Source organism: Pseudorca crassidens, chromosome 5 (assembly GCF_039906515.1).
Source record: "Pseudorca crassidens isolate mPseCra1 chromosome 5, mPseCra1.hap1, whole genome shotgun sequence".
Lineage (NCBI taxonomy): Eukaryota > Metazoa > Chordata > Mammalia > Artiodactyla > Delphinidae > Pseudorca > Pseudorca crassidens.
Window position 1 is genome coordinate 93,800,758 of NC_090300.1, and position 18,112 is coordinate 93,818,869.

The 18,112-nt window shown below is 39.3% G+C and overlaps 1 protein-coding gene across 1 annotated transcript in view; it reads left to right on the top strand.

The window, feature by feature from the left end:
• Positions 1-18,112, top strand: part of MORC1 (MORC family CW-type zinc finger 1) — a 350,504-nt gene that overhangs the window by 302,872 nt on the left and 29,520 nt on the right. The window contains exon 26 of the mRNA XM_067738944.1: positions 1,290-1,394. Within this exon, the coding sequence (XP_067595045.1) occupies positions 1,290-1,394 (105 nt within the window). The remainder of the gene's footprint in view (positions 1-1,289; positions 1,395-18,112) is intronic.

The following is an 18,112-nucleotide window of genomic DNA, read 5'->3' on the forward strand; positions in this document are numbered from 1 at the left end:
TCAACAGATGAATGGCTAAAGAGGAGGTGGTTCATATATATACAATGGAATACTACTCCACCATAAAAAAGAATGAAATGTTGCCATTTGCAGCAACATGAATGGACTTTGAGAGCATTATGCTATGAGAAATAAGGCAGACAGAGAAAGACAAATACTGTATGATATCACTTATATGTGGAATCAAACAATACAACAAACTAGTGAGTATATCAAAAAAGAAGCAGACTCACAGATATAGAGAACAAGCTAGTGGTTATCAGTGGGGAAAGGGAAAGGGGGGCAATATAGGTGTAGGGAATTAAGAGGTACAAACCACTAATGTATAAAATAAGCTACAAGGATATATTGTACAACACTGGGAATATAGCCAATATTTTATAAAATGTATGTTGAAACTGTCAAAAAAATTTTTTTAAATGACTGCAGACATCTCACATGATACTAGGCATATTCAGTATCTACTGATTGAGAACAATATAATAGGGACTTCCCTGGTGGCACAGTGGTTAAGAATCTGCCTGCCAATGCAGGGGACACGGGTTCAAGCCCTGGTCCAGGAAGATCCCACATGCTGTGGAGCAACTAAGCCCATGCACCACAACTACTGAGCCTGAGCTCTAGAGCCTGCGAGCCACAACTACTGAGCCTGTGTGCCACAACTACTGAAGCCCATGCGCCTAGAGCCTGTGCTCTGCAACAAGAGAAGCCACTGCAATGAGAAGCCTGCACACTGCAATGAAGAGTAGCCCCTGCTCACTGCAACTAGAGAAAGCCTGCTCACAGCAATGAAGACCCAACGCGGTCAAAAATAAATAAATAAAATAAATAAATTTATTTAAAAAATAATAAAAGAAAGCCATCATAGATATTTTGAAATGAATATATATCTTATTTCCCCCAGCGACATCGGCATAAATTTTAAGAACAACGTATATATCCATATGAGACATTATATATTCAGTATATAGACAGTAATTCATGCAGATTCTTTGCAAAATACTACAAGCCCTTTGATTCACCATTGAGCACTATAATCTACACCACACATTTCATACTTAACTTGCATTATAATATTATGTCGTTGTTGTTTTCTATTATTTAGCCTTCACATGTGAATATCTAAGTCATACTTCTTGAAGGCAAAGATCAAAAAATGAGTTTCCTCTGTTTATCCTACAGAAGTCAGCAGTTACTAGAGGCTGAAGAAGGAAAGAGTGAAGGTAGTTTAATGTGCACCACTGATTGCTACTAATCCTTGTATATTTTTTGTTAATACCTTGCTATAGGCCTCTTCCTGGGAAATGAAGAGGAAGCAGAGACAAAACCCTGTGCAGGAATGTAAGGCTCTGATTGAAGTTGAAACCAGCAACAGCAATTTGGATATAATCCAGGTGAGATAAACTTTACTGACTAAATGACACCTTGAAATTTATTCACATCCATAAAGATGAGAGGAATCCAAGAAGCATTTCACATTAGTGCCTCAAGTAACTGAAACGTTTAATTGAATAACCTAGTTTTTAGGTGAAGAAACAAGACTCAGAAAGTTTGTTGCTTGCCTAAAGCTACAGAAACTAGTAAAAATACAACTGGGACTTATACCTCCTGACCACTAGTTCATAATGCTTTTCATTTTAGTTATCAGGGTGAGAAAGCTTTAATATTATGTTAATGTGTGTGCGTGTGTATATATAAAACTGAAAGTTCATCTCAAAACCTGCATGCCCAAATCCAAAGCCTCTGAAACTTTCTGTAATTCACAGTGTGGATTCTCACCAGAAAGTATAATTGTAATCTGACTTAAATTAGGCCACTGCCATAAGTCCTGGTAAGAGAAGTCTTTTCAAGAAATATGGATATACTTTCCATTTACTTCTGTAATCTGTAGATTGTGTACCCCTGATTCTAACTTGGTAGTCAATTTCAAAGACCTACATATCTGGACTACTGTACCCTAGACCCCAGCAGAGTTGCCTTCCCTCACTGAACCAAGTGTAAAAGCCCTTAGCGTATAGGAAGAATCGACTCAAGGAATATGAGTAACACTTCATCTGTGAAGCCATGTTAAAGACACTGTCCATTATGTTATAGAGAGCCCTTTGTGTTATAATAAAAAGGTTCATTTGAATGTTTAAATTTAATATCAGGAAAAAATCAATTTCATATTTTCTTTTATCGGAATATGAATTTTATTACTCACTGTATTTCTCTTTATACCTCAGTTGCCAAGAAGCTTATAACTAAATTTCAATTGAAATAAGAATAACTATAGTTGCCATGATTGTTGTTATTTTCCGACATAATAATATAAGTGAGAGTATTCAGAAAAAGGCCTGTGTCATTATACATGTCTTAAGGTAAATTACCTCAAAATGCTATTTAGGATTGTGGATTAAGTTTCAATTATAAATGAGCCAATGAGGAGCATAATGTCTTCTGACTTTAGCCTAATTTATGTGCTCTTCAGCAAAACAATATTGTCACAAGGCACATGATATAACAGTAATGGAGGTTTTATTTTTAAAAGTTTTCATTATGGAACATTTCAGACATAGCACAGTCAACCTGAATGTGCCCATTTCCCAGCTCCAACAATTATCAACTCATGGCTGGTCTTGTTTCATCTGTATCCTCTCCCTCCCTTGCCACCCTCATTACTCCCAACCATCATATCATTTCATCCATCATTATAATTGGTTTAAGAAGGTATCTGAAGGGATGTTGAAAAGCTCTAGGAGTGATTTGTGAATGAGAATTTATTGACAGTTAAATCCAGGATGTGAAGAAAGTGAGCACCAACATGTTTCCAAAAGGAAAAGGGTCAAACTTCAATCAGAGGCCAGAAGACTACAACTGGTGTTGTCAATAACCTCTTTACCTCTTTGAAGCCAAGTGTGATATAACTGTACCTGTGAATATTACTAGTCACGACCTGCTTTGCAGAATCTTCAAAGTCTTTGTGTGTTTTTCATGTAGCCATTGCTTTGTCACCTCCCTAAGCTTTGCATGCAGCTTTTAGCAAGTGCTTTTTCACAAATTAGGTATGACATTTATACTAAATTTTTTGCTGTCTCTTTATGTCATATTTCTCAGGTTCTTATGTTACTTGTGTGAATGTGTGTGGTGTGATTTATTTGTGTCCTATGATCCTGACAGGAAGTCTGTTTTCAAATTCATCGTATCTGATTAATTTGGATAAATACTGTACATTATCCAGTAATGCCCATTAATTTTTCTGTTTGGCTGCGGTTGCAGCAGTTCAAGTAGGAAATAATTGCTTCTGAATGCTTGTCTGCCTGGACTTCTTAAACTCAGAAATTAAAAAAAGATTGTTCTTAACCCCTGGGCTCCTCCCCAGTTATCGTCTAACTGTGGTGCTTGTGTTGTGTATGTGTGTGTGCATGTGCTTTAACTCTGACCCTGCGCCTGTCAAATTTAAAGAAGGAGGGTATGCAGGGCTGCAAGAGGTTATCACTTAAGGAAGAGCAATTGGCTACCCACCACCTGCTGCAATTAGGTGCTTTTTATTATTTTGGTGAATCTACTGCAGCCCAGGATCTTATTTTCAGATGTAATAGGCTCCAAAATATATGTTCAGTTCCACAAACAAAGTCCGTCTCACAGGAATGACTTCACATTATCCAAACTCCCAAGACTGTCATATTATATCATAACGGCAGTTTAGTCATTTAAAATATAAATCCAGCCTCAGTCCACTTGGAAGTTACATTCTGACTTTCATCGTGTATTCTTTCCCCTTATACCAGTCTGCATGGGTTGGCCAGTTACAGTCTGATGGTGCTGGTGAGCTATGTGCCTGAATATTTAAAGGGCTTCCAGCTAAGACAGCCCACTGTGTCCATCTCCCTGCATGGGATCACAGGGTTGATGTTACCAATTGCAACTGTAACATTAAAAGGGCACTGGCCCAGCACCCTCATCCCGTGCCTCCCTGTGCTCTTCTGAGTGTGTTTTTTTTCACATTATATGGAGAACATCTCTATTCCGGTCAGCACGTTCTTACTTCTGTGTATTGTTAATGTCTGTCAGTCTGCCTTTGGAAAGGATTTTTTTTCATATTAGGGCATTTCATTTCCCTCTCTTCCAAGTTTCAGGCACATGTCACTCTGGCTCTTGTACCAACAGTTGTGCAATTTCAAGTGAAATGATAAGAGTATTGATTACTTTTCAGATTTATATTGAATCTGACCACTGCTGATTATTTCAGCTATATGTCGTATAATCTCCAAGATCACCTCATCTGCTGTGGCTCAGGGTTATAACAGTTTGATCTGTTTTCCTAACTTCTTCCTCCTCCTACTCCCCTTACTCCTTTTTTATTGGGGGGGGTGTCAGATTTTATTACAATAATAAAATTGAATTTTTGTTCTAATTGAGCTTCTCTTCAAAAATCAGTTAGGGTTTTACTTTATTTTTATTTTTTAAACATCTTTATTGGAGTATAATTGCTTTACAATAGTGTGTTAGATTCTACTGTATAACAAAGTGAATCAGATATACATATACATATATCCCCATGTCTCCTCCCTCTTGTGTCTCCCTCCCTCCCACCCTCCCTATCCCACCCCTCTGGGTGGTTACAAAGCACCGAGCTGACCTCCCTGTGCTATGTGGCTGCTTCCCACTAGCTATCTATTTTACATTTGAAAAATACTACAAATAACTCAATAACTACAAATAACTCAACTTCGTTTCTTTTGATGGCTGAGTAATATTCCATTGTGCCACATCTTCTTTATCCGTTCATCTGTTGAGGGACAATTAGGTTGCTTCCATGTCCTGGCTATTGTAAATAGAGCTGCAATGAACATACTGGTACATGACTCTTTTTGAATTATGCTTTTCTCAGGGTACATGCCCAGTAGTGGGATTGCTGGGTCATATGGTAATTCTATTTGTAGTTTTTTAAGGAACCTCCATACTGTTCTCCATAGTGGCTATACCAATTTACATTCCCACCAACAGTGCAAGAGTGTTCCTTTACTCCTCATCCTCTCCAGCATTTATTGTTTCTAGATTTTTTAATGATGGCCGTTCAGACCAGAGTGAGGCGATACCTCATTGTGGTTTTGATTTGCATTCTCTAATGATTAATGATGTTGAGCATTCTTTCATGCAATTGTTGGCAGTCTGTATATCTTCTTTGCAGAAATGTCTATTTAGGTCTTCTGCCCATTTTTGGATTGGCTTGTTTGTTTTTTTGTTATTGAGCTGCATGAGCTGCTTGTAAATTTTGGAGATTAATCCTTTGTCAGTTGCTTCATTTGCAAATATTTTCTCCCATTCTGAGGGTTGTCTTTTGGTCTTGTTTATGGTTTCCTTTGCTGTGCAAAAGCTTTGAAATTTCATTAGGTCCCATTTGTTTATTTTTGTTTTTATTTCCATTTCTCGAGGAGGTGGGTCAAAAAGGATCTTGCTGTGATTTGTGTCATAGAGTGTTCTGCCTACGTTTTCCTCTAAGAGTTTCATAGTGTCTGGCCTTACATTTAGGTCTTTAATCCATTTTGAGTTTATTTTTGTGTATGGTGTTACGGAGTGTTCTAATTTCATACTTTTACATGTACCTGTCCAGTTTTTCCAGCACCACTTATTGAAGAGGCTGTCTTTTCTCCATTGTATATTCTTGCCTCCTTTATCAAAGATAAGGTGACCATATGTGCGTGGGTTTATCTCTGGACTTTCTATCCTGTTCCATTAATCTATATTTCTGTTTTTATGCCAGTACCATACTGTCTTGATTACTGTAGCTTTGTAGTATAGTCTGAAATCAGGGAGCCTGATTCCTCCAGCTCCATTTTTCGTTCTCAAGATTGCTTTGGCTATTTGGGGTCTTTTGTGTTTCCATACAAATTGTGCAGTTTTTTGTTCTAGTTCTGTGAAAAATGCCAGTGGTAGTTTGATAGGGAATGCATTGAATCTGTAGATTGCTTTGGGTAGTAGAGTCATTTTCACAATGTTGATTCTTCCAATCCAAGAACATGGTATATCTCTCCATCTATTTGTATCATTTTTAATTTCTTTCATCTGTGTCTTATAATTTTCTGCATATAGGTCTTCTGTCTCCTTAGCTAGGTTTATTCCTAGATATTTTATTCTTTTTGTTGCAGTGGTAAATGGGAGTGTTTTCTTAATTTCACTTTCAGATTTTTCATCATCAGTGTATAAGAATGCCAGAGATTTCTGTGCATTATTTTTGTATCCTGCTACTTCACCAAATTCACTGATTAGCTCTAGTAGTTTTCTGGTAGCATCTTTAGGATTCTCTATGTAGAGTATCATGTCATCTGCAAACAGTGACAGCTTTACTTCTTCTTTTCCAATTTGGATTCCTTTTATTTCTTTTTTTTTTCTCTGATTGCTGTGGCTAAAACTTCCAAAACTCTGTTGAATAATAGTGGTGAGAGTGGGCAACCTTGTCTTGTTCCTGATCTTAGTGGAAATTGTTTCAGTATTTCACCATTGAGGACGACGTTGGCTGTGGGTTTGTCATATGGCCTTTATCATGTTGAGGAAAGTTCCCTGTATGCCTACTTTCTGCAGCTTTTTATCATAAATGGGTGTCGAATTTTGTCGAAAGCTTTCTCTGCATCTACTGAGATGATCATATGGTTTTTCTCCTTCAATTTGTTAGCATGGTGTATCACGTTGATTGATTTGCGTATATTGAAGAATTCTTGCATTTCTGGGATAAACCCCACTTGATCATGGTGTATGATCCTTCTAATGTGTTGTTGGATTCTGTTTGCTAGTATTTTGTTGAGGATTTTTGCATCTATGTTCATCAGTGATATTGGCCTGTAGTTTTCCTTCTTTGTGGCATCTTTGTCTGGTTTTGGTATCAGGGTGATGATGGCCTCGTAGAATGAGTTTGGGAGTGTTCCTCCCTCTGCTATATTTTGGAAGAGTTTGAGAAGGATAGGTGTTAGCTCTTCTCTAAATGTTTGATAGAATTCGCCTGTGAAGCCTTCTGGTCCTGGGCTTTTGTTTGTTGGAAGATTTTTAATCACAGTTTCAATGTCAGCGCTTGTGATTGGTCTGTTCATATTTTCTATTTCTTCCTGGTTTAGTCTCGGCAGTTTGTGCATTTCTAAGAATTTGTCCATTTCTTCCAGGTTGTCCATTTTTTTGGCATAGAGTTGCTCGTAGTAATCATTCATGATCCTTTGTATTTCTGCAGTGTCAGTCGTTACTTCTCCATTTTTTTTTTTTTTTTTTTTTTTTTGCGGTATGCGGGCCTCTCACTGTTGTGGCCTCTCCCGTTGCGGAGCACAGGCTCCGGACGCTTAGGCTCAGCGGCCATGGCTCACGGGGCTAGCCGCTCCGCGGCATGTGGGATCCTCCCAGACCAGGACATGAACCCATGTCCCCTGCATCAGCAGGCGGACTCTCAACCACTGCGCCACCAGGGAAGCCCTATTTCTCCTTTTTCATTTCTAATTCTATTGATTTGAATCTTCTCCCTTTTCTTCTTGATGAGTCTGGCTAATGGTTTATCAATTTTGTTTATCTTCTCAAAGAACCAGCTTTTTGTTTTATTGATCTTTGCTGTCGTTTTCTTCATTTCTTTTTCATTTATTTCTGATCTGATCTTTATGATTTCTTTCCTGCTGCTAACTTTGGCATTTTTTTGTTCTTCTTTCTCTAATTGCTTTAGGTGCAAGGTTAGGTCGTTTATTCGAGTTGTTTCCTGTTTCTTAAGATAGGATTGTATTGCTATAAACTTCCCTCTTAGAACTGCTTTTGCTGCATCCCATAGGTTTTGGGTCGTCGTGTCTCCATTGTCATTTGTTTCTAGGTATTTTTTGATTTCCTCTTTGATTTCTTCAGTGATCACTTCATTATTAAGTAGTGTATTGTTTAGCCTCCATGTGTTTGTATTTTTTACAGATCTTTTCCTGTAATTGGTATCTAGTCTCATAGCATTGTGGTTGGAAGAGGTACTTGATGCGGTTTCAATTTTCTTAAATTTACCAATGCTAGATTTGTGACCCAAGATATGATCTATCTTGGAGAATATTCCATGAGCACTTGAGAAAAATGTGTATTCTGTTATTTTTGGATGGAATGTCCTATAAATATCAATTAAGTCCATCTTGTTTAATGTATCATTTAAAGCTTGTGTTTCCTTATTTATTTTCATTTTGGATGAGCTGTCCATTGGTGAAAGTGGGGTGTTAAAGTCTCCTACGATGAATGTGTTACTGTCGATTTCCCCTTTTATGGCTGTTAGTATTTGCCTTATGTATTGAGGTGCTCCTGTGTTGGGTGGGTGCATAAATATTTACAATTGTTATATCTTCTTCTTGGATTGATCCCTTGATCATTATGTAGTGTCCTTCTTTGTCTCTTGTAATAGTCATTATTTTAAAGTCTATTTTGTCTGATATGAGAATTGCTACTCCAGCTTTCTTCTAATTTCCATTTGCATGGAATATCTTTTTCCATGTCCTCACTTTCAGTCTGTATGTGTCCCTAGGTCTGAAGTGGGTCTCTTGTAGACAGCCTATATACAGGTCTTCTTTTTGTATCCATTCAGCCAGTCTGTGTCTTTTGGTGGGAACATTTAATCCATTTACATTTAAGGTAATTATCGATATGTATGTTCCTATTCCCATTTTCTTAATTGTTTTGGATTTGTTATTGTAGGTCTTTTCCTTCTCTTGTGTTTTTTGCCTAGAGAAGTTCCTTTACCATTTGTTGTAAAGCTGGTTTGGTGGTGCTGAACTCTCTCAGCTTTTGCTTGTCTGTAAAGGTTTTAATTTCTCCATCAAATCTGAATGAGATTCTTGCAGGGTAGAGTAATCTTGGTTTTAGGTTTTTCTCCTTCATCACTTTAAATATGTCCTGCCACTCCCTTCTGGCTTGCAGAGTTTCTGCTGAAAGATTAGCTGTTAGCCTTATGGGGATTCCTTTGTGTGTTATTTGTTGTTTTTCCCTTGCTGCTTTTAATATGTTTTCTTTGTATTTAATTTTTGACAGTTTGATTAATATGTGTCTTGGCGTGTTTCTCCTTGGATTTATCCTGTATGGGACTCTCTGTGCTTCCTGGACTTGATTAACTATTTCCTTTCCCATATTAGGGAAGTTTTCAACTATAATCTCTTCAAATATTTTCTCAGTCTCTTTCTTTTTCTCTTCTTCTTCTGGAACCCCTGTAATTCGAATGTTGGTGCATTTACTGTTGTCCCAGAGGTCTCTGAGACTGTCCTCAGTTGTTTTCATACTTTTTTCTTTATTCTGCTCTGCAGTAGTTATTTCCACTATATTATCTTCCAGGTCATTTATCCGTTCTTCTGCCTCAGTTATTCTGCTATTGATCCCATTTGGAGTATTTTTAATTTCATTTATTGTGTTGTTCCTCATTGCTTGTTTCCTCTTTAGTTCTTCTAGGTCCTTGGTAAATGTTTCTTGCATTTTCTCTATTCTATTTCCAAGATTTTGGATCATCTTTACTATCATTATTCTGAATTCTTTTTCAGGTAGACTGCCTATTTCCTCTTCATTTGTTAGGTGTGGTGGGTTTTTACCTTGTTCCTTCATCTGCTGTGTGTTTTTCTGTCTTCTCATTTTGCTTATCTTACTGTGTTTGGGGTCTCCTTTTCGCAGGCTGCAGGTTCGTAGTTCCCATTGTTTTTGGTGTCTGTCCCCAGTGGCTAAGGTTGGTTCAGTGCGTTGTGTAGGCTTCTTGGTGGAGGGGACTCGTGCCTGTGTTCTGGTGAATGAGGCTGGATCTTGTCTTTCTGGTGGGCAGGTCCACGTCTGGTGGTGTGTTTTGGGGTGTCTGTGGCCTTATTATGATTTTCGGCGGCCTCTCTGCTAATGGATGGGGCTGTGTTCATGTCTTGCTAGTTGTTTGGCATAGGGAGTCCAGCACTGTAGCTTGCTGGCCGTTGAGTGAAGCTGGGTCTTGGTGTTGAGATAGAGATGTCTGGGAGATTTCTCCGTTTGATATTACGTGGAGCTGGGAGGTCTCTTGTGGACCAGTGTACTGAAGTTGGCTCTCCCACCTCAGTGGCACAGCCCTGACACCTGGCTGGAGCACCAAGAGCCTGTACTGTTAGTGTTGGAGGGTCTCCTGCCGAGGCAGGGTATGGCTGTGTGTCACCGTGAGGACACTGGCAGCAGAATTTCTAGGAAGCACTCCTTGGCGTGAGCCCTCCCAGGGTCTCTCCAGTTGCTTCTGATCACATAGTTTGTGGGTGTCACTTCTGTGGCATTTTTTTCCTTTTCGATATTACTTTGTGCTTGGCCTTTCAGCCAGGGTGGGCCATTTGTTTTCAAAGTCCATGCAGTGAGAGTGCTCTTGGTAAGAGCTTGCTTGCATATGTCGTTTGTGGCTGTGGCAGTTTCCAGCTGGGATTCAGTTAAAACTCCAGACATTTTTTTAGAGATTAAAAAACTGTCATGAAAATAATGAGGAGTTTTTTTTTAAAGGACCTCTTAATCCTCTTCATAATGCCCTAGATAGCTGCTTGATTGGACCTTGGGGCCATTATGTGTGGAGCCATCAGTCTGCGCTGCAGCAAACTTCTTTCATTATTTTACACCATCTTGTTAGCACAGCTACCATTCCGTCCCCCATTTCAGGACAACTAGTGTGATCCCGATTTATTATCTCAGCTCCTGCAAAATTGTATTTTTCTGAAATTCTACTCTGTGTGTGCATGCATGTGTGTTTTAGTGGAGTTAGCCTTTCCTTTTTCACTGTGGCTGCGATGAAATTCAGCTGCTATTCTTCACGTGTATCATCTCATCTAATCCTTTTAATAACCTGAGGGGTATATTCTCTTTTCATCCCCATTTTACAGAGGAAGAAAATAAACTCACTCAGGATCACAGTCAGGAACTGGTCACCTTAAACCCTAGCTGTTCAACCTCAGCTCCCACTTTCTTAACCACTCCTCATTATGACTTCTCCCTTTATTGCCCATCTGCATGGGCTGACCCCCATATCAGTTCAGCCCATTGCATACAGGTGGGTTGGAGTGCACAAATACACTTTTCTCAGGGGTGAGGATTTGAATGTTTTGGGTTAGACAGGTTTCCAAAGTTTCATAGATGGGCATTCTCCAGCCAGGAGTCTTGAATTCATTAAAAAAAAGAATCAAGCTGTCATCCACTCCTTGCCCAGATCAAGCTAACTTCCCGTTAGCCCATTTCTGACCTTGTTCACTCCAAATCTGACCTACACAGTAATGTTCTTTTGTGCTCAATATCTGACTCTTTTCTTTCCAGTCAACCTAGAATCACATAGGCACCATCAGGATCATCATCTCAGGGATGATTCCTGGGAAGGAGCGTCTTCTCCTTGTCCAAGATTATGAGTCTAGTAATACGGCTGCGGTCATAACCATAGCACCAACCCCTCCCATGAGCTGGTGTCTCCTGACCCTTGGCCTCCAGAAAATCCTATTATTTCCCATCTTCCAGCTCAAAACACATGCCCTGCCCTCTCTTTTAATGAATACTGGATGTTCTGAACTGTTTCTGTCTCAAGCATTTACAAACCCGTGTGTAAAGTTCAAATATGTCCCAGTTAACCCCAGATGGGGAGGAAGTAGAAATTCTTTTCTGCACCCCTTACAGATGTCAGGGGAATCAACATCTAAGTGAAGCTTGCTACAGCTCTGCTTTACTGGAGCAATGCCCTGTGGTACTGTTGTAATTAAGGGTTTTTCTAAGTTCAATTAAAAACTCCTTGTGCACTGCTATGTGATAAATTGGCACTTCAACTTTACTCCAGGCAAAAATTTGACATATGAGCTCCGTAGGACCCCAGTGCCCCTCAGAGTAATGCAATCTGATCAGCTGTCACTGTACCATGCTTAATAGAAACAATAAAAATAAAAATGAAGCAATGGGACTAGATTCCCAAGCATCTTGTCAAAGAGGTAAGCAGTCTCAAGTTATGTCACCAGTTGAGATGTAAGAAATGACTATACAGAATAGACATCCTAGAGGATCTATTCTGAAAGGTGACTGGGAAAATTAGGTTGCCAAACCACAGCAGATGGTCAGGCAAGCAGATGATCAATTGGGAGAATGCTTCAAAATGCAGGAACACCAGGGGAATAAAATTACCAATGCCAACAGTAAGTTAGAGAAATTGAGCGGGAAAAATATTCTGAGATGTTAAGTCAGACTAACGGAAGTACTAACTTTTTCTTACACATGGGCATGCTTTTGTTCATCTTGGTGGAGCATGTACTCCAAGTTGACATTATGCAGATTTTCTGACTCTCATGTGAAGGAACATTTACCTTTTTCCTATGCTAGTATTTGTTGTTTTTCCATATTTTATAATAACCTTCTTTCAGTTTCTGCTCTGAATATCAGTTGCTAAGGCAGTGAAAGAACATCTATGGGTGTGGTTATTTTAAGTCAGGTTGGACCTGCCTGTTTAATAACCAGGAACCATACTACCTTTTTGGTTGGACTGGCTTTGGCCCTTTTGTCCTCTGTGGTCATTTAGGTCTTTTTGCCTCTCACCTGGCCTCAGGAGCGGACTGGCAGATGGATTCATTTCATTTTCCCAATCTGCAGACGTTTAAGAAACTCAACGGCCAGATCACCACTGACAGATGTATTTTAAGAGTTTGGCAATGGAGTCTCTGGGGTTTACTCTGAAAGGTGTAACCTCCAGCATATAGTCCAGAGTGTGATACTTTCTGGGGCTGAAGAAAGATTGATGAATAAAGAAATGAATGGATGGAACCATCTTCCTGTTTTGGCATGAGCTAATAATCCTTTACCAACTACATCTGGTTAGCTCTTTAGGGCATCTTTCAAAAGAAGGTGATGCCAGCTCAGGAAAGGCATCAACCCACTCTGAATCCCTGGGGTCATTGATGGGGCCTCTGTGGTATGTTACAAAAGCTGAGGAATGTCTGGAAGAGTTGATGAGTTTCCAATGTCTAGGTTTATGTTCTGTGGTAGCCAAAAAAAAAAAAAAAAAACCCCAAACCCCCAAACAAATAAACAGACAAAAAACAACAGTAAGTACCCTGTTTTGGCATCACTACTATATAACAATGAAAGTGAAAAGGTGACTCAGTAACCCAAAAGAGGTGAAGAAAGAAGAAAAGCAAATAACCTGCATAGTCAGTACCTAAATCAGCTGCATCCACCCTAAATAGGCAAATTTTTCTGACTCCTCTAACAGAAATTTCTTTTTAATGGGAAACTGCATTGATATTGCAATAACATGATTTCTGATGATTAAAGTTGCCTTAATTTCAAAAGCAAGACATTTATTAGTCAGTTTTCCTGGGTGATGATGTTACCATTGCCTCTATATGAACCTGTATAGTCCTGTGATTGTTGCTAACAGTATCAGAACTTTCACAGACAGAGCCGCCCCCTTATGAGCTATAAACCAGAGCTGCCCCAAGGGCATTGGAGGAAGAATTGTCTATACTCACCCTCCATAGCATCATCCATCAACTCACCAACAGACTTACAGACACAAAGACAATATGTGATACATCCCCTGACTTATGAAAGGAAAATCTCCTGGGCAATTTATAATGAATCTAAATACTCAAGTGCTAGTGTGTGAACTATCAGGAACCATGCACCAATTCAAGACACATTTACTGAACAGGACTATGTTAGAGATTTTGAAGGACACCAAAAAAAAAAAAACCACCATGATCTCTTCTCTAAAGGAGCAGAAAAATTGGAAGACAATTCTACAAAACCATGAGTTAGCATTATTTTATGGAAAGCAGACAGGCTCTGAACTCTGACAGATTGACCCAGGTTCACATTCAGACCTGCATGCCACATGTCAGTTGTATCAACTTATGGTCTTCTGTTTTCTTTTCTATAGAAGGGGAATAATAATATTACTGACTCTCAAGGTTATTATGAGAATTAATGGGATGATTTGTGACAGAATGAAAAGAATTCCTTGTGTTACAAGAAACAGTTTTTTAAAGATTTTTTTTGATGTGAATCATTTTTTAAAAGTCTTTATTGAATTTGTTACCACATTGCTTCTGTTTTATGTTTTGTTTTTTTGGCCACGAGGCATGTGGGATCTTAGCTCCCTGACCAGGGATCGAGCCCACACCCCCTGCATTGGAAGGTGAAGTCTTAACCACTGGACCCGCCAGGGAAGTCCCCAGAAAAAAAGTTTTTAAAACACACCTTTGTAATTCCAAAGAAGGAAAATTCAGCTTTGGGTAGGCCAGGAGATGGGAGTAAAGAATGAAAATTGGGAGAGTGACATTGCTTTGTGGAAGAAAAGGTAGAGCTAGAGAGTGACCCTGTGTTTGTGGGAAGGGGTGGGAGGAAGGAGAAAGGATGTAATCACACAAGCAGAAAAACACTGGTGCTGCAGAATCGGAGAGTCTGGAGGGGAAGGTTTGTAGAGAGAGATGAGTAGGCTAACAATTGACCAAGTAAAGTAGACCTGCTTCATGGTAATTTTAAGCTGATTTTTGCCTTGTGTAACTATTTCCTCCATTTCTCAACACAATTTTCAGTAAAATCTGTATATTTATTAATGCTTTGTACAGTTGGATTTCTTTTTGGGAGGTGGACCCAAGTGTTGAATTCTGTTTTGAAGTGTCATGGCAAGAATCAAGGCTACTACAGGATCCCAGTCTTACCTGGATCCCGTAGATATGAGGGTTGGCTATTAAAAATAATTAAAACTCTTTGTAATTTACTGTTAATACTTTTTCAGCGAAAGGAAGAAATCAGCATGTGCTAGAGTAAATAAAATAGACATTTTGGAAAGAGTATGACTTATACTTGTCTTAAAAAGTGGGAAAGACATAAGAAAAGGAGGAAAGAATGTATTTCAGGTAGAGAGAACTATGTGGGCAAAGGTATGGAGGCAGAAGTCTACCTAGTGGTTACAGGGAATTCTGAAGAGAACTTTTTGGTTATTATAGAGAATGTTTATTAATATTTCCAGATATCTTAGAATCACATTGAGAAGAGTTTTGAATACCAGAAAAGGGTTTGTACTTGAGGGAGAAAGTAGTCAGGACCTGTAGGCAAGTTTTGAGAAGGAACATTTAATCATGGAGATTTTGTCTAAAGAATTAATTCTTTGTGTTATGAAAATGTTGTGATAATGAAGCAGTACTGGAAAGAGGAGAAACTAAAGACCAAAAAACCAAGTAGGTTGCTGCTGCCTGGAGATTGTAGTACAAGAAGACAAGGCAAAGTGAAACATCTTGAAGGAAAATAGCACAACTTGGAAAGGCATATGGTAGACTAAACAGTGACAGCAGTTTTAAGATGGCACAATCTGAAATGAAAATGTTATTATAAATAGAAAGAGGACTTGACCAGAGGAATCTAAGTGGGCAAAGGTGAGACTGAGGATTTGAAGTTCAGCAAGACATTCAAGGGTAAGTGTCCTGAAGTCAGTTGGAAATAACTGGGGCACAGATGAGAAGTTAGGGTTGATGATGCTGGGAAGCCATTGTTTGCGTAAGGGTGATAATTTAACCCCCTGAAATTTTCTTTGAGGGAAAATTTTCTTTGAGGGAAAAATAATAATTACCCCAGGAAGAGTTGGAACACAGAAGGTTATCAAAATCAAGAGAGGAAAGAATTCCAAGGGACTTCTTCATGCTTCCCCATCTCAGTAAATAATACCATCACTCACAGTTGCTCAGGCCGACACCTGAATTTCTCTCCTTTCACACCCTGCACTAAACCCATCAGCCAATCTTGCTGAATCAACCTTCAAACACATACTCTGTTCTACCCCCTCCACAGCTACCCACCTGGCCAGTTCACTAACATTTCTTACCAGGATTATAGCAGTAGCCCTATAAATGATTCCACTGCTTTTGGCCTCCATAGTCTAAAAATCTGAGTATCCCATCCAAAATATAAGTCAGATTATGCTATTCTCCTACTTAGAACCCTCCACTGGCTTCTTTTTTTAAAACTTTATTGAAGTATAATTGAGTTACAATGTTGTATTAATTTCTTTGGTACAGCAAAGTGACTTAGTTATACATATATACATATATTCTTCGTTTTTTAATTAATTTATTTAATTTATTTATTTTTAGATGCGTTGGATCTTCATTACTGTGTGCAGGCTTTCTCTAGTTATGGCAAGCGGGGGCTACTCCTTTATGTGGTGCACGGGCTCTAGGCACGTGGGCTTCAGTAGTTGTGGCTCGCGGACTCAGTGGTTGTGGCTCGCGGGCTCTAGAGTGCAGGTTCAGTAGTTGTGGCACACGGGCTTAGTTGCTCCGTGGCATGTGGGACCTTCCTGAATCAGGGCTCAAACCTGTGTCCCCTGCATTGGCAGGCAAATTCTTAACCACTGCACCACCAGGGAAGCCCCCCATGTATTCTTTTTCATATTCTTTTCCATTATGGTTTGTCACAGGGTATTGAATATAGTCCCCTGTGCTATACAATAGGCTCTTGTTGTTTATCCATCCTGTATATACTAGTTTGCATCTGCTGATCCCAAATTCCCTTTCCTTCCCTCCTCTCCCCCTTGACAACCACAAGTCTGTTCTGTATGTCTGTTAGTCTGTTTTTGTTTCATAGATATGTTGATTTTTATCATATTTTAGATCCCACATATAAGTGCTATCATATGGTATTTGTATTTCTCTTTCTGACTTACTTCACTTAGTATGATAATCTCTAGGTCCATCCATGTTGCTGCAAATGGCATTATTTTATTCTTTTTGATGGCTGAGTAATATTCCATTGTATATATGTACCACATCTTCTTTATCCATTCCTCTGTCGATAGACATTTAGGTTGTTTCCATGTCTTGGCTGTTGTGAATAGTGCTGCTATGAACATAGGGGTGCATGTATCTTTTCGAATAATAGTTTCATCTGGATATATGCCCAGGAGTGGGATTCATGGAGCATGTGGCAACTCTATTTTTAGAGTTTTGAGGAACCTCCATACTGTTCTCCATAGTGGCTGTGACAATTTACATTCCCACCAACAGTGTAAGAGGTGAACCCTCCAATGGCTTCTGCTCACAGTTAGAATGAAATATAGTGCCCTCCAAGGCCCTACATGACCTGGCCTGACTTCCTTGCTGTCCTCACTGCCTATAATTCATTCCTTCTCTCACTCCGCTCTAGTCACCCTCACCTTCCTTGGCCTCCAGCACCCTAAGCTTATTTTTCCTTCACAGCCTCTTCCTTTGTTGTTCATAATGCCTGGACTCCACTACTTCCTACCCCCAGCAACATACATGGATTTTCTTGACTTGCGTTTCAACTTTCTTTTATTCCGTGAGTATATGGAGCATCAGTTACTGTCCTAGACATTGGGAATACAGCAGGAAAAAATTAGGCACTACTCCCTGTCTTTATGGTGCTTCCATTCTAGTGGGGAAATCGGACAATAGACAAGATAAATAAGGAAAATATGTTGCATGGTAGGCAATCATAAATGCTAAGGAGAGAAATAGAGCAGAGTTAAGGGGACAGGAAGTGTCAGTGTGGGTGTGGTGAGAGTGAGAGCAATTTTATATAGAGGGGACAAGCAAGGCCCAATTGAGGGGAGATGCTTGAGGAAAGACTAGAAAAAAGTTGAGGGGAATAAACAAATCAACAGCAACTCAAAGACCTGGAGAAAGGAGGGTGTAGATGATTACAGTGACCCCAGAGAGGCAGTTGGGTAACCCAGGTCATTCTCCTTCTCTTACCTGTGATATTTTTCTTCAGAGAACTTATATTATTACATATCCATCTTTTTATTTATTTAATATCTTTCTCCCTCACTAGAAAATAAGCTCCATAGTCTTCATCATAACAGTGTCTGACTCAAACTGGGAACTCAGTTTTACTGAATAAATTAATGAACAAAAGGGAGGCGCCTAGAACATAATGTTAACCATGGAAGAGTGAAAACAGGAAGGGCCTTTGAACTTGGCAGGAGGGCAAGAACTGGTAGCCTTTATGGGTCCTTGATAAAATGTTTGGGGTCGGTGTGGAGGGGCAAAGAAGCAGAAGGAAAGAAGCCAGACAAAGTGTTATCAACCAGTTCTTAAGCTTCCTTAATGCGGGTTGAATGAGAAAAGTGTTACACAGTTGACTATGCTATGCTCTTTTTCCTCTCTCTAACTTATTT